General features: G+C 42.4%; 1 protein-coding gene across 6 annotated transcripts in view; it reads left to right on the forward strand.

The window, feature by feature from the left end:
• Positions 1-23,441, forward strand: part of ARHGEF28 (Rho guanine nucleotide exchange factor 28) — a 276,756-nt gene that overhangs the window by 204,075 nt on the left and 49,240 nt on the right. For all 6 annotated transcript variants that reach the window (XM_074359759.1, XM_074359771.1, XM_074359768.1 and 3 more), the window contains 10 exons: positions 4,553-4,608; positions 5,693-5,741; positions 8,019-8,163; positions 8,239-8,366; positions 9,571-9,714; positions 10,819-11,066; positions 15,903-16,025; positions 17,233-17,350; positions 20,281-20,535; positions 22,146-22,222. In XM_074359759.1, the coding sequence (XP_074215860.1) occupies positions 4,553-4,608; positions 5,693-5,741; positions 8,019-8,163; positions 8,239-8,366; positions 9,571-9,714; positions 10,819-11,066; positions 15,903-16,025; positions 17,233-17,350; positions 20,281-20,535; positions 22,146-22,222 (1,343 nt within the window). The remainder of the gene's footprint in view (positions 1-4,552; positions 4,609-5,692; positions 5,742-8,018; positions 8,164-8,238; positions 8,367-9,570; positions 9,715-10,818; positions 11,067-15,902; positions 16,026-17,232; positions 17,351-20,280; positions 20,536-22,145; positions 22,223-23,441) is intronic.

Below are 23,441 nucleotides of genomic sequence, written 5' to 3' on the forward strand. Positions count from 1 at the left end.
TTTACCATCCGTATTGCCTCCTTAGTCCTTTGACTACCCTCCAGACTCACTTCTTGGGCATTTGTTCTTTTCTCTTTATTGTTCCTAAGTATAGTCATCCAGTGTGTGGTTCTAAAGTATCATACCTAGACCTCTTCTTCCCAGATTAGCATCTTCATCCCTCACTTTCTTCCTTCCATCTTTCTAGTTGCCTGCAGAGGCTGAGCACCCGTGCAGCCTGGGCCCACTTTTGAGAACTACAGCAGAACAAGGTACAGACTGGGTTGGTCCCAGTCACACCCTCTCCGTGGGCGTTATCATCCAGAGAACTTGTCTCCCACACCAGCGTGTCTGAATCTGGCCTCACGGGCCACGTGCAGAGGGCTGCTTTTCCTGCTGTGTTCGGGTACCAGCTCGCACCTTGGGCGTGTGACTGGTAGCTGCTCTTCTGTCAGCCCCCCCGTCCTCGTGGTCTGATCAGTCTTTCATTTCCTTCCTCACTGTTACGGCTCTGGTAGGTTCTCATCAGCACCACTGGACTGCTGACAGCAAACTGGACTAGTGACCCTCTCTGCAGCTGTTTCCATGTACAGTGTATTATGGACACTTTTACCACGTTAATGAAAGTAGTGAGGCACTCCCTTCCTCTGCCCACATGCACTTAAGGACTTCTCTCTTTTTCATTTGCGGGACTAAGCCCACACTCCTCAGATGGGCGTTCGGTTCCCCGTCTGCGTCCTGTTGGCTAGTTCTACGGTCGGTCCCCACTTCAGTGCTGGTTTAAGACCTGAGGCCCTGCCAGGCCTGTGGTCCTCTTCTCCCACCATGTGTGTGTCCTTGTCTCCATCCCTTCACTTGCAATCATCTCCTGTCTCCGGTTTCCCCTGTTCCTCTGCATTGTCTCGATTTCTTATCTCTTCTTGGGAGGTCTTCCCTGACCACTGTGGCCCAGGTTCCTACGCATCACACTTAGAAGCTGTTTATCCTGGTCCATTTAAAACTGTGATATGAACAACTTGTTTTGATTTTTAACTGCTAGACTAGACTATGTTCTTGGAGGTCTGTAATCACACAGTGGTTTTTTGTGGCCCCTACAGCAGCTGTCACAAAGCTGGGCCCTTAGACACTCATGTGGTTAATGACCAATAGAAAGCCGAGGGCTCACTGAAAGGCGTGTCTTTGTCGTACAGAATATGTTAGTTCACACCGAGTTGGTCACTTGGATTGCCACGAAAATTTTCGTGGAAGATGGAAATTGCTGAAAGTACACAGGATTTACTGAGCTTTTAAAATGGTCATTACTTTAAAAAAAATGCAGTAGGAGTCATAGAAGATGCAAGGTTAAAGAGAAACTTGAAATTATCCAAAATTTTCCCACCTAGAGAAAACTGCTACTTGTATGTTAATGGAGTCCCTTCTAATCATTAAAAAAGTCACCTTTTTATGCTAATGTCTCATTTGGTGATAATATCAAATGTGCTTAATTTTTCTTTATTGTACATTTAAGTTTTTTTCCAGTTTTTTTTCACAACATAAATAATGTTTCAGGAAGCATTCTTTTGCTCATATCACTGTCCACATCTTTGATGATTGCCTTAGATTAAATTCTAGAATCAGTTTGAATATATGTTTAATTTCCTTTTTAACATCATAGTTTTTTAGAAGTTTCAAGATTTAGTTTTTTTGGGAGGGAAGTGTTCAGGGTTTAAACTTTGCTTATTAACATTAAGTTTTTTACATTGGGTAAGAGAATATGACTTGTACAAATTGCCTTATTGATGAATAATCATATTTCATGGGTGTATTTTTTTAAATTATGAAGATTAATATTTCTCATCTTAAAAACACGATATAAAATAATACAAATATTCAAAATCTTGGTGTCTGTATTCATGTTTGTTAAAGCCCGAGTTGCTAGTTTTCCACAAATACTGTATTTCTTTAAACTTCTCCTTGTTTATAAACAGGTTTCACTACGTATATTTTTATGTTACGCTATTTGGTGCACAGAAGTTTACTAGTCACAGCTTCACTGTAAATTTTTTTTTTGTAAACATGAAATTACCCTAATGCAGTTAAATGCCTTTTGTAAGAATTTTACTGTGTCTAAAATTAATATTCCTCTTACTTTCCTCTTGTTTGTATTTCTCTTAACTATTTCTGCGTTTTTAATTTGGGGGTGTGTCTTTAATTTAGCAATGGGTAATCTGTAATGTAACCGAGAGAGCTTTTTTTAATGAAGGTTTTCTCCTTATTTACATTTAATTTTACAACTATCTTGTGTAGTTCTTTGCTGTTTTCCTTGGTGTCTGCTTTAGCTATTTAGACCATGTCTTGTTGGCTTTTATCTTCTCCAGGGATTTGACAAGATAATGCTGTTTTAACATCTACTGGTAATAATTTTACGGCTGTGTAAGGCTTATGATTGAATACTCTGATTTCTCTTATAGTTACCCCTTTTTCCCCCTAGCATATATGAGTATACTGAACTCATTATTATTATTTTTATATTGTATGTTTAATCTTTCAGGAGTAATTTTCTATTTCAACAACAATTTGGTGTTTGTGTTCAGTTCTGTGTCTACTTAAAACAGTGTTTTAGATGTGATTCTTTAGCTTGGTTTCAGCGCTCACTTTTGCTTCCCCCTCCCCCCCAATAAAGCTGATCCATTTCTGAACTCTTAGCTGTGATTCTGCTCTTAATAGGCTAAAATAGGATTTCAGGTAATTTTTTTCCCAAGAAGGTTATTCGGGTAATCTGTTCTCTGAATCTTGTGTACCTAAGGGTATATCTTTGCTTCTTTCACACAAGAAAACCAGTTTTATCTGGCCAAATAAATTCTTCAGCCAAACTTTCCCCCTCAAGACTCTGTCAACACTGGTCCCTTATATCTGGGCATTTTGTATGACAGTAGAAAAGTCTGGAGCCTGCTGACCTTACTCCCTTGTTGGCAAGTTGCTTTTTCTTCCGTAGATGCTTGAAGACTTTTTACTTTTTTAATTGTATGGGTTTTGTCAGAATGTGTCTATAGATTAGGTGTCATGTAATGATTTTTCCTAGAAAAATAAGACTTTTTTCTTTACCTTTTTTGGTTCTTTTTAAGCTTTATAAAAGTTTTTTTTTTTTCAGTTGCAGCTGTCAGTTATCACTTCTGATCTCACTTTTCTGATTTCTTCCTTGAAGAGTGATCTGTCATCTGTCGTCTTTGTGTGACATCTTCTATTTGATAATTATACCCTTCTTTTTCTCCACGTTCCAGAGGGAATCTTTCAAGTTTAATTTCATAGCACTGCTTTGATACTTTGTCACATCGATTCTTCTCAGTTTGGTTTACGTTCCGCTCTTGCTCTTTTTCCTTCCTTGTAGTCCTTTCTTGTCCCTCAGAACTCCATTTCCCTCTCATCCTGTTGGCCTGTTGTCACATCCTGTACTCCCTACACTTCATGGCCTTTTGGTCCCATTTTATGTCTGTTTTGTGTCTCTGAGAGAGGACATATGTCAAATTTTCATCTCTATTTGTGAACTTAATAATATGCAGTGGCCCCTCTCCCTGTGACTTTTCAGTGTGACACTGTTGTGTGGGATCTCCTAGCTTCTGCTCTTAGCCTTTTTCTTTCATTCTTTTGTTGTGGAATGAGGAGAGAGCCGTCCGATTTCGATGTTTGCCAGCAGGTCTGGTACGTGAATCCGCCGGGATTCTGCTCACTGACCACTGAGGTGTTGGCTTAATGCTCCTCAGACCCACAGTGGGAGGAAGGTTGTGGGCTCAGCATCTTGCTCAGTTCTCGGGGCTACAGACACTGTCCGGTGTGGCTCTGATGGACCTCAGTGAGACCTCCTGCACTTGCGGGAGGATTTTGCTAATAAAGTTCCTGATAAGCCTCAGGCTCCTCCATCTGTACACACTGTAGGGCGGAGGTGTAGGGGTGGAGGTGGGAGGGGAGGGAGGGCAAGAAGACCCTGGCGGGAAGCAGTCCCTGTGCAGGGAGGGCGTCTGAGCCCGTGGGCGGGAAGGGGCAGCAAAGTGTCCCCTTCTTTCTTTCAGTGAGATGAGACCACATTGTTTCGTGAAGGAGAACCTAGGCAAGTTGCTAACTTTTCTCTTTGAGTTTGGTTACCTCTCGGGAGTCGGGGTTCTTGCGGAGCCTGACAGTGTGTTTTTTCTAGCGTTGTTGGGCATGCTTCCTTTCTTCCGTCTTCATAGGCATTTTGCCGAGTGTGCGAGTGGGCAGTAGCCAGACGTCAGGCGTCCCTCAGCAGTCCAGGGCGGACTCCTTGGGAGTGGTGTGCGACGGCTCTCAGCAGACACACAAGTGCCTGTCATCTCACGTTTCACGATTGATAAACCTGGTGCCGAAGGGGAAAACTGTCTCCAAGGGAATGAAAATATTAACAGTGTGCTCTCCTCCCGTGGTGGGGCTCGTGTGATTTAAACATTTTCTCTTTCCTTTTTAAGCTTTCTAAATATTTGTAGTGTTTATGTGTTCGTTGGATAATGACCCTAAAAAGCGTGCTGTAGTCTCATTCATTCCAGGACAGCTTCAGTAAGATGGACACTCTTCTTTGTTTCAGACTGTAATGTGAACGTACATAAGGGCTGTAAAGATGCTGCCCCTCCCTGTACCAAGGTGAGCTCTCAGCCGTGTGTGAGCATTACGTGTGGGTGTCTAGCTCGGTGCTTCATGTGATCTGTTGAGATTTGTACATTTACTAATTATTTCTGTCTAGATCTAGTTCTGAAGTAGTCACTTTAGTGGTGAAATAGCCGATGCTCACAGTGTGTACTGACTCACTTAACTGTGCCCTTGTAGATCGAGATGGAGGGAAAGCTCCGTCTGTGTCACATGCTGTGGGTGGGCTAGGCCTTCCGTCAGGACCTGCTTGGGCTACCAGTGCAGACCCCGGGCATACGGAAATGAAGTCTGGAGCAGTAATTCTCAAACATCAGCAGGCATCAGAATCACCTGGGGGACTTGTTCAAACACAGATTTCGGGGCCCCACTCCCAGAATTTCTGACCCAGGGGGTCTGGGTGGGTTCTGAGAATTTGCATTTCTGACCAGTTCCCGGGTGGCGCTGCTGGTCCTGGGACCACAGTGTGAAGCCCGCTGGACCAGAGGACTGTTCTCTGTATTTAGGGGGTGGGCTCGAGGGGAGGGAGGCGTTCCTCCCGGTGTCCCCTTCTCTCCCACTCTGATGCCACGCCAGCCGTGCCTGTGAGTGAGCATAATGCTCCTTCAGCGGGAAACGGGGTTGCCCGCTCTGTGTTCAATGACGCACACAGCGTGTCGGGTTACGGGCTTGAGGGTGACATGTCAGTGCTCCAGGTCATGGCGCCCTGTCGGCAGGAGGAATAGCCAGGAACAGAAAGAACAAACAGGAGAAAGGCAGCACTGATAAGAGCTCCTCCTTCAGCCTGGGTCTGGACCCAGAGCTGGAGATTCTCGGTTCCCCCAGGCTTTTAATAAAGCTGGGATCTTGATGAGGCATGTGTTCAGGAGGCACATCCTTGTTATAACTTGCATGTCTCATTATCGTAACGTTTTTCTCTTTGATGCATTTTATGTCTTCTTCTTTGAATTCCTCTTGGTTGGAAATAAAATAACAAGGAAAATGATACAGATAAGAAGCCTGTTCTGTGTAACTGTGTGGACATTCTTGTAGGCTAGTGGTTCTTTGATCTTACTTTCTGTGTTTCTCATATTCTTTACAGAAACTCCAAGAGAAATATAACAAGAACAAACCACAGACCATCCTTGGAAGTAAGTGATGTGGAAAATGGCAAGAACTTTTTTCGGTTTCCTACGTACCACATTTTTCTAATGTAAAAAGCCCCTTCCTTTGTTTCCTTCATTTGTCTGATTATTCTTTCTCTCATAACACATGTTGAGCGTAACTGGCACAATTTTCAGTTACATGAAGAAATCATGCAGATGGCATAAACTTCGGTGGCAGCCTAATAGCCTTTGTGCTACGTGAACTATATGGTCTTTGATATTAGGGAGAGCTGTATGGAGGAGGTATTATGATGTGGCGTCGATTCTATGATGCAGACTTGTGCGATATGCAGCATTGATGACAACCTCTGGGGGAGAGAGAGAAACGCTGTAGTAAATGCACATAATTTGATGTTTTCCTAGCGGTAGCACATGTTTATCTAGGAAGATAGGCACCACGTGCTTCTTAAGAATCACAAAGTTAGGAAAAAGCCTTCAAGTTGAGAATCTCTAGATTCTTACCAGTTGCTGTTGTCCATTATCACAGCAGCCTGGTTCATTTTAGCAGCTGTGCTGGAGGCTGCAATCCCCTCAGCTCTGCTGGGATGACAGTGAGATTCCAGGGCATGCCGAGTTTTGTTTGCACACGGTTAAACTCAGTGGTTCCAGTTTTTTTTCTTGCATTACACACTGCTGAAATTTACACGGTTTCCCTTAGGTAACCTGCAGCCTTTGACAGTCTTTGCATAGTGTGCATTGGCCTCCCAAGTCTGAAACTCCTGTGATTTGTCCTTTGCAGTTTCTTCTGCCTCAGATGTTGCATCGCTTTCCAGGAGGCAGACGTTTTCTGTTTGTGGTCACTTTTCATTTCAGTGCTGCAACCATGTGACCAGTGTTTTAAAAGCCCCTTGAATCGGGGTCATTGCAGTATGCAAATTGGTGGAGGCATGTGATTGTGTGATGTTACTCCAGGGTAAACCGTGCAGGCAGCAACAAATGTGACGTTATTTACTCCCCTGCTTTGACATCGGAAGCCCCTTTGACCTCCGTTGTAAAATGCTTCTCAATTTCATATAGTTAAGCATGTGAATAATTAGAAAGCTTCTCTTAGAATTCAGAGAACACCATCTATTCCTTCTCTTCACTTCGGAGTTGTGAGAATAAAATTGAATCATACATGTGCAGAATCTCTTGTAATACCTTGGGGCTCCATGTAAGTATTTTTCCCCCTCGAGAAGGCTGTGTGCTGAGCTATAATATTACAGGACTGACATGTTTTCGGAGAGTCACTTTTAGTACACATCAAATGTAAATGCGTGGATACCCGTACATTTAGAACTGACCAGAGAGGTACTGAAGCACCACTTCATTTTCAGTGGGTGAGAGAGAAAAGCCCCGCTTGGCTTGCGGGTTTCATTTGCCTGATATTCTTTTTGTTTGTTTGTTTGTTTGTTTTCTCCTGCTCCTTTTATTATTATTTGTGTGTGTGTGGTAAGAACACAACATAAGATCTACCCTCCTAGAAACTTCTAAGTGTGCAGTACAGCAGTATTGTGAGCTATAGGCACTAGGCTGTACAGTAGATTTCCAGAACTTATTTACGTTGCATAACTAGACCTTTGTGCCCTTGGACCATCACTGCCCCATCTCACTCTCTCCCCAGCCCTTGCAAATCACCATTCTACTCTCTTCTATGAGTTCAACTGTTTTAGCTTCCACATGTAAGTGAGGTCGTACAGTATTTGTCTTTCTGTGTTTCATTATTTCACTTAGCATGATGTCCTCTAGGCTCATCCATGTTGTTGTAAATGTCAGGACTCTCTCCTTTGCCCGACGTTCTCATACCATAAAGAACAGACTTCCCAAAATCATTCCAGTCTGACACGCTGTGTGTGTGTGTGCGTGTGTGCACGTGTTTGCTTGTTCATACACACAGTGTGCTTTCTACCAGTACTGCTAATAACACCTTGCACCTGTTTAAAGCTGGCTCGGAGGGACACAAGCAGTGCTTTATGGGCAGGCATTCCCAGCGCTTCCCCATTCCTTTTTCTTGTTTGTTTGTATAATCCCAGCCGCCCACAGTCTCCAGGTGGATATGCTCAAGCAGGCCTACGGCTTGGGTATCAGGAGGCTGTGCAATGGAAGGGACATTTGGAGCAGGTGTCGGGATGTGGCAGGGAGGCTGGTTTCAAGACTGGGCTTGTGACGCAGTAGAAGTGGCCGTTGGAGTGCTCAGCTTTCTGGCTTTTACGTGACTGCCCTTGCTTGTTGGGATTACTGCCCTCTGTGGAAACTGCATGAAGCATCCATTCTGATTTCCAGATTCTTCGTTTAGAGACGGCCCCCTGCCTGGTCCCTCCTTGCACCCTTCCTCCTCCATGCCGATCGGGCTGCCGGCTGGCAGGAAGGAAACCACAGGGCAAGTCCATCCATTGTCCAGAAGCATTCCTGGCACGACCTTGGAAAGGTAAGGCTCAGGGAGGCTTCACACCTTGACGTCTCAGGGCCACTGCAGGGCTGACTTTTCTCTCTGTCCCTCCAGCTTCAGGAGGTCAGGGATGTCCTTGGAGTCCGAGAGTGACGGGAGCACCTGGAGAAGCAGGTCGCATTCCGATGAGCTGTTCCAGCCCATGGGCTCGTCTCCCTCCACGGACTCCTTCTTAATGGAAGGTGAGGAGAAGACACGCTTGCATTTACTAGTGTTTGTGTAAGCATTTGCCAAAAGGAATGTTTTCTGAGGGATACAAGATTGAAAAGTACTCTTTTGTTCTTTTTAAAAGAATTTTATTTGATGGTGTATCTTAGGTACAGGTTCTTCTGATAAGAAGAATAAAACTTTAGCCCCAGAGGAAACTCCCAGGTAGTGACCAAGGAAGCATGATGTATTTTTTTAAATGATCTTATTCCCCCCAAACTATGTCATAAACATAATGAAGAAAAAGAAATACATGTGTGCTTGCTTTTCTTTTGAAAAGTTTTATAGCTGTTGATGAATTGGAATAGGATCGGACATTACAACATATATATTTCTGTTACTTAAGATGGACTTGCCTGCATCTCTGAGATCCTTATCCCCGTCTGTGGCCTCCTACTTCTGGGGGGGGATAAAAGCATTTTTAACAAACATGTTGTAGGATAGGACAATCTGGGGAATGCTTATTGTACCCAAGCTGTACCAATAAGTGAAGGAGAAGCAAATGAAAGGGGTAGTGGCGAGAGACGAGTGGGCTCTTCCCCCGGAATTGGTTTATTTCAAATCCACTGTCATTGTGTCTCTACTTCTCTGAGCTGGAATCTCTCTAAGGAGTGCTGTTTGGACAAAGAGGATTCAGTGTTCCTGAGGGGTGTGTGTATGTGTGTTGCCAAAGTCTGTCAGAAAGATCTGTACTCACTCGTGACCTACGCTTCGCCTTATCCCCCGCCGCGCGTTCATGTTAAGGACAGCAACCGAGGGCAAACCAAGTGGACACGCACAAAATTCAGCTTTGAGTAAACAGTGCCGAGTAACCTGCGGCAAAAGAAATCAGTGGCTTCAAGATTCTGTAAGCACATTGTGGACTCTGCAGGTTGCCAAAAATAAAACTAAAATAGAGCAAGCCAAAACAAACAAGAGAATCATCTCCTTTTTTTTTTCTTTCTCGCATATACAGTGTCAGTGTTTTAATACCTGATTCTGCTTTGCCTTCTTGAGAGAGGTCTTGATTTGAACCATTTCACTGGTTTGGTCTCAGATGTTTCGACTCACGTCAACAAATATTTTGTCTTTGTTGTTTCTGTGTTCATGGGGGTTTATTTAGTGGGGACATGCGCAGGTCCGCTTGTGTCACGCCTGTTGCCCCATTTCTGGCTTTTCTTTTCTCTTCTCAACACACAGTTGATGTCGTGGATTCATCTGTGTGGCGTGACCTCAGCGGTGACGCCCAGGAGTTCGAAGCAGAATCTTGGAGTCTGGTGGTGGACCCCTCGTTTTGTAGTCGGCAGGAGAAGGATGTCATCAAGAGACAGGATGTCATTTTTGGTAAGCATTTCGGACTTGGGCTGCAACAGTGTGGTGCAGAGGGAAGAGCTTGGGATCTGAAACCATACAGACCTGGGTTCAAACCTGGGTTCAGATCCCAACTCCACCCTTTCCTAGTTGCTTGAGCTCAGACCTCACTCACCTGGACCTCAGCTTTTCCTTTTGTGGAATGGGGATACTGATACTCAGGACTAAAATGTCCTGAGGCTTAAGTAAGGCATTGCGAGTACCCGGTACAAAGCAGGTGTTACTTCTCACTCCCTTTCCAGGTTTACTTGGGCATGGCCTGTACTCTTTTACCTCCTCTATTTTAAGAATCACAGTGAATTTTCATGTGTTTTAAGGTGGGGTAGACAGGCCTGCTGCATGCATTGCCCAGCGGTTTGCCTGCTGCACACACTGGGGACTGTGGCTCATATGGACGCAGTGGGACTGGCAGCACCTGGATGAGGGCCCTGTGAGATTGTGCTGCGGTCTGAGTACAGAGTTCAGCCATGGGAGGTTTTACGGTGTCATGCTATTTGGGGTGAAGGCAGGCTGAATTAGGGGAAGCTAAATTATAGACTAGTTAGGAAAAAATGAAGTTTAAAAAATTTTCAAGCATAGGGAACCATATTCAATATCTTGTAATAACCTTTAATGAAAAAGAATATGAAAACGAATATATGTATGTGTATGCATGACTGAGACACTGTGCTGTACACTAGAAACTGACACATTGTAACTGACTATACTTCAATTAAAAAAATTTTTTTTCAAGTATAAAGTAAATGGTCAAAAGTGGTTCCAAGAAGATACCTTGCTTTAAAGATGAAACTAGCTCTTAGTTTGCGCTAATCCTGTGTGTGTACACATGAGCCACGAAGTCCTGTGGTGAGGAGGGCCCCTTATCACCTGTGTGAGGTGGCGGTCATACTAATTTAGGTCAATAGGAATACTTTTTAAAACCTGAGGTATAATTGACATGTAACATTATGTTAGTTTCAGGGTTACAACATAATGAATCGATATTTGTATAAACTGCAAGATGATCACCATGATAAGTCCAGTTAACCTCCAAGGATGCCTGTTTTTTTAAAGTGTGGTTCTGCTCACCTGTTTCAGAGCTAATGCAGACAGAGATGCACCACATCCAGACCCTGCTCATCATGTCCGAGGTCTTCCGGAAGGGGATGAAAGAGGAGCTGCAGCTTGACCACAGCACCGTGGATAAAATCTTCCCCTGTTTAGATGAGTTACTCGAAATCCACAGGCATTTCTTCTATAGTATGAAGGAGCGAAGGCAGGAATCCGGTGCTGGCAGCGACAGGAATTTCATCATCAACCGAATTGGCGATATTCTAGTCCAACAGGTAAGAAAGCTGTAAAGGTCCTAAAACCTCAAAACCTAAAAGTGTGCAGGCTCTCTGGAGTGTTCAGAGCCTACGGAGAAGTGGAATTGGTCTCGTTGTGATTTTTGACAGGTTTGGCTGGTTTTCTTTTCCTTGGCACTGGTACGTATGACTGATGTCTGAGACAGCCGGTGACTGACCCCTCCGTGCGCCACAGGACTTGGCAGTATCATCCATCCCTCGCCCTGTCTCTGTCTCCAGCAGGAGGCACAGCCATAAAGGAATTCCCTATGGAAGCTGACTTAAACTTCTGGATGTGGCGGGCTCTCTCATAATATGCTTTCCCCCTGGGCCCATGATAGTACCACCAGTACCTCCAGGATAAACACTGGCTCATTTCTGGAGGAGTGAGGCAGATCTGTTATCGTTCAGGCCCTGGAGCTAATGTCTGGGGGATAAGACAAGCAAATCTCACTAAAAGGGGGCTCTTCTTAGTGCTTGGGATGCTTGAAACATCAGTGAGAATGGGCTGTGCCACTCTCCTAATTAAAAAACAAACGAACAAACAACTTACTTTTGACAATTTGTTTTGGCCCCCTGATCTCTCTGAAAGCGGCTCACCATTTGAAACACACTAACACAGAAGTTAAGTGACACGTATCCGGAGACCTTAGTACAACAGGCAGCACTTTTAAGGTACTTCCATCATATTGTCTCACTTAACCTTCACAATACAGTGAAGTAAACATTATTTTCCCTACAACCGAGGCATGGAGAAGTAATGACTTTCTCAGGTTCACACATCTCATAAGTGGCATCACTGGGATTTGAGCTGAGAATATGACGTCTTGAGACATTGCAGGGACATTCTGCGGAAACCTTCCACCATTGCAAGTCTCTGAGTCCCAGTAATGCAGGGAGTCTCGTCTGTTTGTTTTGCTACTGTATTTCAGCACCTAGAACGGTGCTTGGTACTATAAATGTTTATTGAATGAGTGGGTCACTTGAGTAGAACACTAGGAATTCACTCCAGTGCTATGTTTTGCAGTCGCTTATAGGTTTTGAGGAAAGGCTTGGAGAGCCATCCCTAGTTACCTTAGTTTGGCTTTCTCTGGGTAGACGCCAAAATGTCATCTCCAGAATATTAATTTTGTATCAGTTTCACCCTGTGACACACACCAGTGGAGGTCAGCTTTTGGGCTGTATGCCAAAAATTCGGGAGTTAAGTTCAATAATAGAAATATGCTTAAATACAAATATTTTTAATGCACAAAAAGAAAAATAGAACTGTGACAAATGCCCAAAATCTACTTCCACTTGCCTAACAATGTATAAAATCCACCTTAGTAATGAGTTTCTAATCAAAGCACTATCTGATTTGCATATTATCTTTAAAATCCTAGATCTGCTCTGTCTTCATAATTTGCCTGAAGCATATGCAGTGCCAGGTTCAGAGGCTGTACAGTACTTTGCAAGACAGTTTGAATAAAAATGTCTGAATGTGTCTTTGTGACCTTGAATCTGAGTGCATTCCAAAGTGAAGAGCAGGATTATTTTACCGTTTGAAAGTATTTGAGTCCATCTCTTTCCTTGATCCAAACAATCATTATTTTAATTCTAGTCACTTAAAACATTTTCGTTCTTTACATCACTTTTCATAGCTAACAAAAACTTCACATCTGTACGTTATATTTTTATTTAATTTGTGTGGACAACAGCAAGGCTGAAGTTGAGAACAAGGTTTGGGAAGCTGGCTGTTGCACAGGGTGAGCCTGGCGGTCTTTTAGATGAAGCACTGGGGAGAGATCCTCAGTACTCAGAGAAAATGATTAAGTCTGCTTTTGTGTTCCTGTGGACGAGCATGCTTAGTGGGTGTGGCAAGGGATTCCTTCCGGCACTCTGTAAATAAAGCTATTTCCTGAAAAACCTATTAGCAAAATTCTCAGACAGTGGCTGTGGGTGTGGCGCTCTGTGGGAACCGAGGAAGAACAAGGTGTTGAAAGGTGCAGGAGAGAGTTTGGGGAAGCCCCCCACTCTGACCTCGGAGACTCAGGAGGATCTCAGGAAGCGAGGCTGGGATTGAGTCAGCGGGAACGTGGAGTGTGGGTGAGGAGCTGCGAGCCTGTGGGACGTGGTTGGGGTGTAGCAGTCGTTCCCTACTTCCAGTACCTGGGAACCTCCCAAAGCTTGTTCAGATCCTGTGCTCCCAACCCCTAGTGTGGTGTTTGATAGGATTGGGTCTGGGATTTGGCATTTTAAAATTATTTCTCCCCCACTGGTAGTATCTTAAAAACTGTAACACAGTGCCACAACCAGAATCCTGATATGGATACAGCAAAAATACAGATCATTTCTGCTGCCACAAGGATTCCTCATCTCTGGCCATTTTATAGCCACATCTACTTCCCTCCTGTCCCCAACTCCTGGTGACCACTAATCTCTTCTCTCTTTCTATAATTCTGCCATTTCAGAAATGTTATATAAATTGTACACGTTATATAGATTATAGACACAGTACGTTCCTTTTGCACTGGCTTTTTTTTTCCACTTAGCACAGTTCTTTCAATCATCCAGATGGCTGCATATGACACTACTTCATTCCTCTTTACTGTTGAGTTGTATACCGTGGTATGGATGTTCCACAGTTTGTTTAATCATTCACTTGTAGAAGGGCGTCTGGTTGTTTCTAGTTTGGGACTATTACACATAAAGCTTCTATAAACAATCACATGCAGATGTGTGTGCACATTTAAGGTTTCATTTCTTCAGGATCAGTGCCTGGGAGTGCAGTTTCTGGGTTGTGTGGTTGATAATAGCATGTTTAGTTTTCTAAGAAACTGCCATCTGTTTTTCCGTGTACCATTTTACGTTCCTATCAGCAATGTACAGGTAATCCCGTTTCCCCACCTCCTCGCCAGCATTTGGTGTTGTCACTGTTTTTTATTTAACTGTTCTGAGAGGGGTGTAGTGATGTCGCCTTGTGGTTTAAATCACAGTTCCCCAGTAGCTTATGATGGACATCTGTCACATGCTTATATGCCATCTGTATCTCCTCTCTGGTGACATGTCTGTTCTTGTCTTTGGCCCATTTTCTAATTGGATTTTTTTTTTAGTGTTGAATATTGATATTTCTTCATATATTCCAGATACTAGACTTCAGTCAGATATATGGCTTGCAAATATTTTCTCTAAGTCTGTAACTTCTGTAGTTCTGGTGAGGTCAACATGTCAGGTTTTCATTTTAAGGATCGTGCTTTTGGTCTTCAAGTCTCAGAACTCTTTGTTTAGTCTGAGATGCCAAAGGTTTTCTCCTGTGTTTTTTCTGAAACATTTTATATTTTTACGTTTTACATTTAAGTCTGTGATCCATTTGGACTTAACTTTTGTATAAGACATGAGACTTTGGTTGAGGTTCTTTTTTTTTGGTCTGTGGATATTCAGTTGCTCCAGTCTCATTTGTTGAAAGGGCTGTCCTTCCTTCAATAAATTGCTTTTGCCCTTTGTCAAAATCTGTTGGGCATTTTGGGTTCCTATTTTGTTCCATTGACCCGTGTGTATCCTTCCGCAGTTCCTATTACTGTAGTTAAATAATCTTGAAATTGAATAGGCTTTATTCTTTCTCAAAACTGTTTTTAGCTATTCTAGCTCCTTTACCTTTTGATATGAATTCTAGAATAATTTTCTCTATGTCTATAAAAAACTTGCTGGGATTTGAAAAGAATTGTATTAAACTTGTATATTAATCTGGGGAGAATCGATATCTTTACGCTGTTGGATCTTCCATTCTGTAGACATGGTATGCTTATTTAAATCCTCTGGTTTCTTTCACTAGCATTGTGTCGTTTCAGCATACAAGGCCTGTGTATGTTTTACTCGATTTGTACCTAAGTATTATTGTTGGTGGTTTAAGGATCATCTCTTGAGATATATTGGCCTTGAGCGTAGATAAAACTATGCGAAGGTGACAAGACCAGAGGTAGTGATGTAAATGTTAAGTACTTTCTAAGGGGGTGTAGGTGTGGTCTGGTTTCTGTTGCAGTGATCTTCAACATGGACATGCGTACACAGTGTCGTCAGAGTCTGAAAATATTGGCATTTAAATAATTCAGCTAATTCTCTCCATATCACCTTATGATGTCAAGTTGTTTCCCATGTGGAATTTTCTACAAGTCATGGTAGTGAAGTATCCAGCTCACATCTCTACATGTGTCCTTCAGTTAATAAATTTGCCTTCTGATTACTCACCTTTCTCTGTCATCTTGGTTAATGATAACCTGCCTTTTGATCCATTTGTGGTGACAAAAATCAAATTCCCAAGCTGAGGACTGAGTTCATGGACACGATCAGTTAGCCACTGTAAATGTCAGCCTTCCTGAGGATCTGCAAACATTGCCCCATTCCCTTCCTTCAATCTATAAAAGTATTAAAACTATAAATCGAAATTATAAAGTTGCACAAACACATAAAAAATACATCAAATGTTTTTCATTTGACTGTTGAAAAGTGAGTTAGTTCAATATAATATAATTACATTAGGTTGATGTCTTCCTCTTAACTCTTTTTTAAAAAAATTGTATTTATTTATTTATTATTTTTAATTTTTTTAATGGAGGTATTGAGGATTGAACCCAGGACCTCATGCACCGAGCTGTACCCACCTGCCCTCTTAACTGTTGACTGCTACCTCTTATTTTAATTTAAAAAGCGTTCAGGGAAGAGAAGTGATTTTTGTCAGAAATTCCAGGATGTTTATTCTTTGTTTGCAAAGAATATATTAAAAATATATGAAAATTGTATGTTCTTTTTAGTGTTTAGAACTAAATTTATAAACCATCATTGAAATGTTATTCTTTGCAGTTTTCAGAAGAAAATGCAAATAAAATGAAGAAAATATATGGAGAATTCTGTAGCCACCACAAAGAGGCTGTTAGCCTCTTTAAAGAACTCCAGCAGAACAAAAAGTTTCAGAATTTTATTAAGGCAAGTATTTTAAAACTCTGTTTTAATGGTAAGCCTGCATGAGGCTTCTGCTTGTTTCTTACATGATCTAACCAAGTTTCACATCTAGAAGCTGTTTTTCAGGGAGGAAGGAAATGATAGTTTTATGGCAAAGATAATCTCTTTTTCTGTGCTAGTAGAATATTTCTCCAAAATCATTTACTTTTGTATCTTATATTTGTGAAGTCACGTTCTCCAAACTTCCAAAGGGCACCTTTGTAATATCCTATGAAGCTGTTTCAGGCCCTGACAAGTTACAAATTGGAAGAACCAGAGAAAAATAAAGAATCTACCCTATCCGCACCAGATGAGTTTGAGGCAAATGTGTGATGTACATCATTTCATATGTAACTTACATCTCTAAACCATATGTCTTTTAAAAATTACAATAACATTATTACACTTAAATTAACAATAATATGTTATTTAGTACCTTCAAACAGCTCATCAGTATTTACATTTCCCTGGTTATCTCATAAAATTGGATTGCTTAAATCAGGATCTGACCAGGGTTCATGTATTGTACGTGGGGATTATGTCTTTTTAAATTGCCTTTAAATTGAATGCTGCCATCCCATTTTTAGGGAGGGGGGCAACTTACTTGTTGAAGAAACTTGTCCTTTAGAATATCATGGATTCTAATGTTTTTATCTACCATTTTAAGAATGCTACCTCCTTTTTTTTTCTTTTTTAACATATGTGTGTATTGAGAACTTGCAAAGAATATTTTGAGATTTTTAGAAAAATACTGTCCTGTGTAGAGGGAATTTTAAATGCTACGATGAATAGTAAGAAATGTAGAGAAAAATCTATTGGAAAAATAAATAGTTAATTGCACACTCATGTTCAAAATCTGACTTTGATTTCTGAGTATTTTTCAAAACGTTTGCTTTTCATGAATCTTAGCACTTACAAGTATTAAATTTTGCTCATTTTTGGAATTAAATACATAGATACATCAGAGTAGCTTGAAACTTCTCAGTCTTGGGGAGTTGGGTTATTGAAATTAATGACAAAGTGTACAATTTAGTGATAATATATCAAATTTTAATTAATGATAATACATGTTATATCTGAATAGAATTATACTGTTGTAGATTCTCTGTATTATTAAATTCCTACCTAAAAAGAAAATACAGGTAGAGTTTACATATATTAAAAAAATCTATATGTTTTTATATATTTTAAGCTCCGAAACAGTAATCTTTTGGCTCGAAGGCGAGGAATTCCAGAATGCATTCTGCTGGTCACTCAGCGCATCACAAAATACCCTGTCTTGGTGGAAAGGATATTGCAGTACAGTAAGGGTGAGTGATGACTTCTGGGACAAACATTTGCCTCTTCCATTAGTTTTCAACGTAACTGAGGTGTTGTAAACAGCTATAAATGCTTGTGGCCTCTGATTCATAAAGATTTTTCATTATGGAAAAATGGTAAAGCCTTAGGATTCAGATCCATTTTGAAAAGTTGTCTTTCATAATGTGGCTTGGCCAGTAGTCTGCATTCCTCCAGGCAGCCCAAACCAAGAAGGCTTCCTCATACTTCGACCCCGCCCTTCCCTTCTGCTTTTCCCACACCCAGTCCTTCATACCTCTGCTTCTTCATCTTGCTGTTACCTTCCCAGCAGTCTGATGAAGCGCTGGGAAGTGCGATCAAGCCTCACCTCTCCCAAGCAGTGAATTCTTAGACTGAGAATGCTTCCTGAAGGAGCCTTTTTTGACCCTGACAATTCATCCAGCTCAGGGGCCAACATCTGGGTACGCTTTAAGAAGCTGTTAATGCACGTGGCTGGACTGTATGCTCCTTGTGGGGTCCAGATGCAGTGCCTGGTGTGGTGGCTGGTACACAATAGGCTCTCAATAAAAAAATATAACAGTGCAATGAATGGATGGGTAAAAGTGCCTATTCCTCAAGCTAGCGTACTGATCTTGAGTAAATTACTAGGGTGGTCATGTGCTGTGTTAACAGGGGCTTGGGTGTGGCATCCTGTGCACTTGCTTTGCCATTGCAGATACTTGGCTCTGCCACTCATTTGTTGGGCAAGTTAATGAAATGAACCTCAATTTTCTCCTCTACAAATGAGAATAATCCTCATGTTATGGAATTGTTGTGAAGATTAAATGAGATTATCTCAGAAATTGCCCAATACACAGCCTGGTTATAAACAAAGTGCTTGATAAGTGGAAGCTGTTTTTATTATCTTTATTCTGATCCTTTGATTTGGACATCTTGAACATGGTAATGAGATCTTAAGAGCCCACTCTAAAAAAGTCAACTTCTAACATCATTTTTTTTTTTTTGGAAGCGGTCTAGGTGAGGAGAAATGCATGATATAGTCTTTCCATGTGTTTAGTCACATTAGGACTTAAGTTCAGGCAGGAACGGTAGCGTCTATTCCTTACGTCCCATTTGTACTGCTTCCTATAATTTAACATAAAAGAAAATACAAGCACTATGTAAAGAGAAAAGCCTCATAATTTTGTTCTCAGTAAAAGAATGAAAGCAAAATTAAGACTCGCAGTTTGCATTGAGGTTAAGTTTAATATGATACCTCAGAGACTAACTTCGGTCCAATTGTGTTAGGTCAGCTCGTGCTCCGCTGAGTCACCCCACGCCGAATTCCAGGTGGAGTGCATAGTAGGGATTGCCTGCTGTGTGGCACCGATGAAGTGTGACTTGTGGCTCCTTGGGCATAGCCGTCAGAGTGTCCGAATGGACCCTGCCTCCTTAGTGAGGTCAGACCTTTCCAACCAGCTGTCTCTCTGGCTTCTGGGAACATCGGCTCCATGGCTCTATTATGGCCACGCTTTTTGAACTTTATTAGGAATACCCTTCGCCTGGGGATCTTGTCAACAGGCAGACTCCGACTCAGTAGGTCTGGGGTAGAACCCCAGGTAAGCGTTTCTAACAGGATTCCCAGGTGAGCCCACGCTGCTGCCCTGGGAGCTGCACGCTGTTACAAGACAGTCGTTTGTCCCTGAAGGTCACAAGACTTGAGCCTTTTCTTGGCCTTAGTTTAAGTCAGCTTGTAACTCACCTTTGATTTTCTCTACTCAGCTTTCCTATACATGAAATAGGCTCTTTAGAAGGAGAAACTGTTCTTGGAGGCAGGGGTGCTGCTTGGTTGGGCAGCAGGTGGGTGAAGTAGTGAAGGGAGGGCAGGACATTCTTCCACGGGCAGTGAGGACGTCTTCCTTGTTAACCGTGGGCATCCGCATCTGTTCCTCGGCTTTCTGACAAAGCCCTCGAGTGTCTGTTTAATACATTTAAGCCCAGGCGTTAGACCCTTTGGAGGACTTGCTCTTACTCCATTTCACTGCTGTTTCTGCGTGTTTATTTCTGCTGCTCTAGGCTCTAGAGAATCTTTTGTTTTCTCTGCTGTTCTTCTTTTCTTCTCTCCTAGCGTTTTCTAACCTCCCGAAACTCTCCCTTTCAGTTCCATTCATCTCAATAAACATCAACTAGTTTTTTTTTCAATCAGACATAGACAATAGCTAAATTTAGTTTCATCTGGAGCTCCAGGAGGCTGTTTCCAGAAACTCCTCCAAAATTTTCCTTAAGCTAATCTAGAGAGAAGAGAAATGGCCAGTATTTTAAAGAATAAGAGCTGGAATCGATGATCTACCCTGTTGGCGTGAGTGTGGCTGACTCAGCACAGTAGCTTGGTCCCATTTTTTTAGGTTGAAAAAAATGTTTTACTGTCTATTATTAAAATATTTATCTTTATGCTAATGCAATGGTAAAATACAATTTTGAGTATTAGTTTTTATGGAGCGAGGACTCTAGAAAGGCAAGTGAGCCTGGGGTCTGTTCACATCACCCTGCAACTGCCTTTTGTGAAAGGACTCCAGCTCAGGTAAGTTCTAAGAAACTTGGTGTGGGGGTTACTTGATTACTTGTCTCCGGAAGGTGGAAGGAAGGTCTAACCTGGGATGTAACACATTCCCTGCTCTAGGGAAGAAGGTCAGACAGGTGTCTAGAACTCAGACATTGCACTGTTACAGTGTTTCAGTGGAAGCATTGCATAAGTAAATCTCCTTAATTATTACATTTTCAACCATCCTTTTGGGGAGGAGGGGTTCAGAGTGATAACAGACTATTTGAACTTAATCCAGTATTTTTGTTCTGGGATTTCTGCAGTTTGGATGATATATTTAACTGTAGTTAAATCTACAGGAAAAGTGTCTTCCTTAGCACTCTGGTTATTTGCATAGTGTTCGTTCTTTTTCCCACGCAGAGAGCACTGAAGAACATAAAGACTTATGCAAAGCTCTTGGCTTAATTAAAGACATGATTGCAGCCGTGGATTTAAAAGTCAGCGAATATGAGAAAAAACAAAAATGGCTTGAGATCCTAAGTAAGATCGAAAACAAGACATACACCAAGCTCAAGAACGGCCATGTGTTTAGGAAGCAGACGCTGATGAGTAAAGAGAGGACCCTGCTGTATGATGGCCTTGTTTATTGGAAAACGGCTACGGGTCGTTTCAAAGGTACCATGGCTCTCACAGACCAGTTTCTCCCTCTTTCACGCATGTTATTCACTTAACAGAGGACTGATTTTCAGGAGATAAGTGTTCAGTGATGCAGGCACACACACAGACCTGGGTGAGAGGAAAGGTTCCTGTAGGATTGAGTTGGGAACTTCAGTAGACAGAGGTGGCCCAGCTACAAACCTCTGCAGGGGATTTGCTACCCCGAGCAGAAGGCTTCCTATGCATTGTATGCCTGCGATGTTTGAATCAAAGGAACTGAGAACTCTGCTCATTGTTGGCATGGAAATAGTATTCTGGCAGATGTGGTGTGTTGAAAATGAGGCGGTATGCCGAAACACCCAGAGTCTGTTGTGTGCCAAGCCAGCCTGGGGTTCAGACCATCAAGGCGAGAAATGAACTCTGAACGGCATCTCTAGTGCTAGGTGATTCAATGCATAAATATGCAGAGTAAAATCATGCATAAATACACATGCTGACATTGGTGTGCTGCTTGCTGTCAGGCACCACCCTACCTGTCACTCTGGCTGGAGTCTAAAACACTTTATTCCAGTCATCAAGGGCTGATTCTGTAAGCTGGCATCTTGCCCGAGGCTTTCTCAACCCTGGCCACTGGACTTAAAAGCCTAGAATGGCCTTTGGAGCTTAAAAATTTTACTGATGCTCAAGTCTTCTCCCAACGATTGATTTTTACTGGTGTGGGGATGAAGCCCAAGCAGAGGGATGCTTAACAGCACCCAGGTGAGGGTGCATCAGGCTTCAGAACCACTGGCCTGGTCTCCTGGGTCTCACACATCTTAGTAACTTCCTGAGGCAAGCAATGAGAGGAAGAGGTTGTTAAATTCCAGGTGCTCGAATTCCATTGGAGGGTTATCCAGTTTTTGTGGTGGTGGCAACAGATGACTGAAATGGGATTTGTTGATCAGCACCTTGCAATGTTGCAATCGAATATTCACCACAAGCAGAATGTTGACCACAACTGAAATATTACCTACAGTCTGTAGACCCTATCGCTCCAAGTTATTTGTTTTGTTTTGCTTTGCTTTTAGTCTATTTTGTAGAATGAACAGCTTGGTAACGGTGTTAGAATGTGCAGTGGTGCAGTGAAGATGGATTCTTGTGAACAGTACGCAAGGGAAGTGCAGGATCTCAGACTTCCCTCAGATTTAGACGGAAGGAGACAGCAGATTAGTATATAGGTAACAAGGCAGAAGCTGCCCCCGAACATTTTAAATTAAGTACTTTTTCCCCGAAAGGTAAGGGCTTGCTCCATTCTGTTAGAACCTTCTTTCATATTGAGTATTTTTTCTTCCATTTTGAAAAAGCTACAGCATTAAATTTTGCTGAAGATTTAGCTGTACCTGTAGTGACACACAGACACGCACATTTAAACACAGCTTACCTACTAAGTTGTCTATAAAATACATCTTTAGCTATCATAATATGAGCATTTTAATAGAAGTTCTGTAGTTAGACTAAGTTGTAGTCTTTATTTTTAATACGTTTATTTAAGTTATTTAAACATGAAATCAAAGTATCTAATTAAAGGCTTTTGAACTGTGATGTGCTTCATTAACATGGGTGATTTTTTTTTTTTTTTTGCTTTGAAGATGTCCTAGCTCTACTCCTGACTGATGTGCTGCTGTTTTTACAAGAAAAAGACCAGAAATACATCTTTGCAGTGGTTGTAAGTATATGGCTGGGTGATGAATATTTTAACTGGCTTAATCCCACATCGCCTTGAAACATGCCTGAAATTCCTAGTGAATTAATTGGTCATTGGCAAGATCGTGCCTGTGGTGCAGGCCCATCACTAGCGATTGCAGTGGCCAGGAACAAGCATCGGCTTGGGTTTACCGAGCATGATACATGTTGATGTATCACACCCGGGACTGGCAGTCAGCTGAGGCAGCAGTTTAACCATCTGTGAAAATATTGGCGTACTTTGGTACTGGTTGGTGAATAGGCACTGCCTAAACCCCATAAGTGACCCTTTGCTCTCTGGCTATCTTGGTCTTTCCTCCAGAAAACCCCTCCCTGCCCGCCCCACTCCAAACTTCCCAGCAATTCAAAGGTTAATGCTGGGAACAGTAGGTCATTTCTGGCACCTCACTCTCTGTGCCCATGGGACAGTGCCTGCTGTACCGGGTGCTAACCCCATTCATGATGCTCCTTCTGCCAAACGTGGGCACTCCATCCTGATACCTGAAGGGTAAAGAGGATTCTTTCCTGTTTCCTCCACAATGGCTACTGATTACTAAGGTTGTTCATTTGACACTTACCTTTGTACTGTGTCAGGTTAATCTCATTGCCAGCAAAGAGTGAGGCTCGGGCCAGGACTAAAATCAGTATTTTATAGCTTTGTTTTACACAGCATCTTGTGGTCCACAGTGACTCAGTTAAAGATGGAAGATGTCATCGGTTAACACCTCGTCAGCATCAGGCCCTGTTACAGGAAAGAATCTAAGGTGCAGTACCAGTGTGGGCACTCTAATGGTGGCTCTCTAAAATGTTAGTGCTTATCATCCATTGACTGAGAGGATATTTGGGTACCATTAGCAGACATCTGTAATTCCAGCTGGTTTTGGCAAAGTCAGAGCTTAAAGAAGTTTCTGTTACGCTGTTCAGAGAAAGCAAAGGAGCGTGCCTGCCCAGTGATGGCTTCTGGGGGGAGAGACTGGAGCAGCGTCCGTGCTCATCAGGTTGGCTCAGTAGACGTCTTCACCGTGTTCAGCGCGTTGCCTCTCATCAGCACAGTGATGCCAAGTTGTGTCAAGCTCAGAGGTTATTTCACAAAGTTACCCCAGAGGACAACAGGAGGCCTTAAACCAGTCCTACGGCCCCGACCCATTTGAACTGTATACTTTGCAAGTTTCATGACAACCTACTGAGTCATCCAACAGCCT

Source organism: Camelus bactrianus, chromosome 3 (genome assembly GCF_048773025.1).
Source record: "Camelus bactrianus isolate YW-2024 breed Bactrian camel chromosome 3, ASM4877302v1, whole genome shotgun sequence".
Lineage (NCBI taxonomy): Eukaryota > Metazoa > Chordata > Mammalia > Artiodactyla > Camelidae > Camelus > Camelus bactrianus.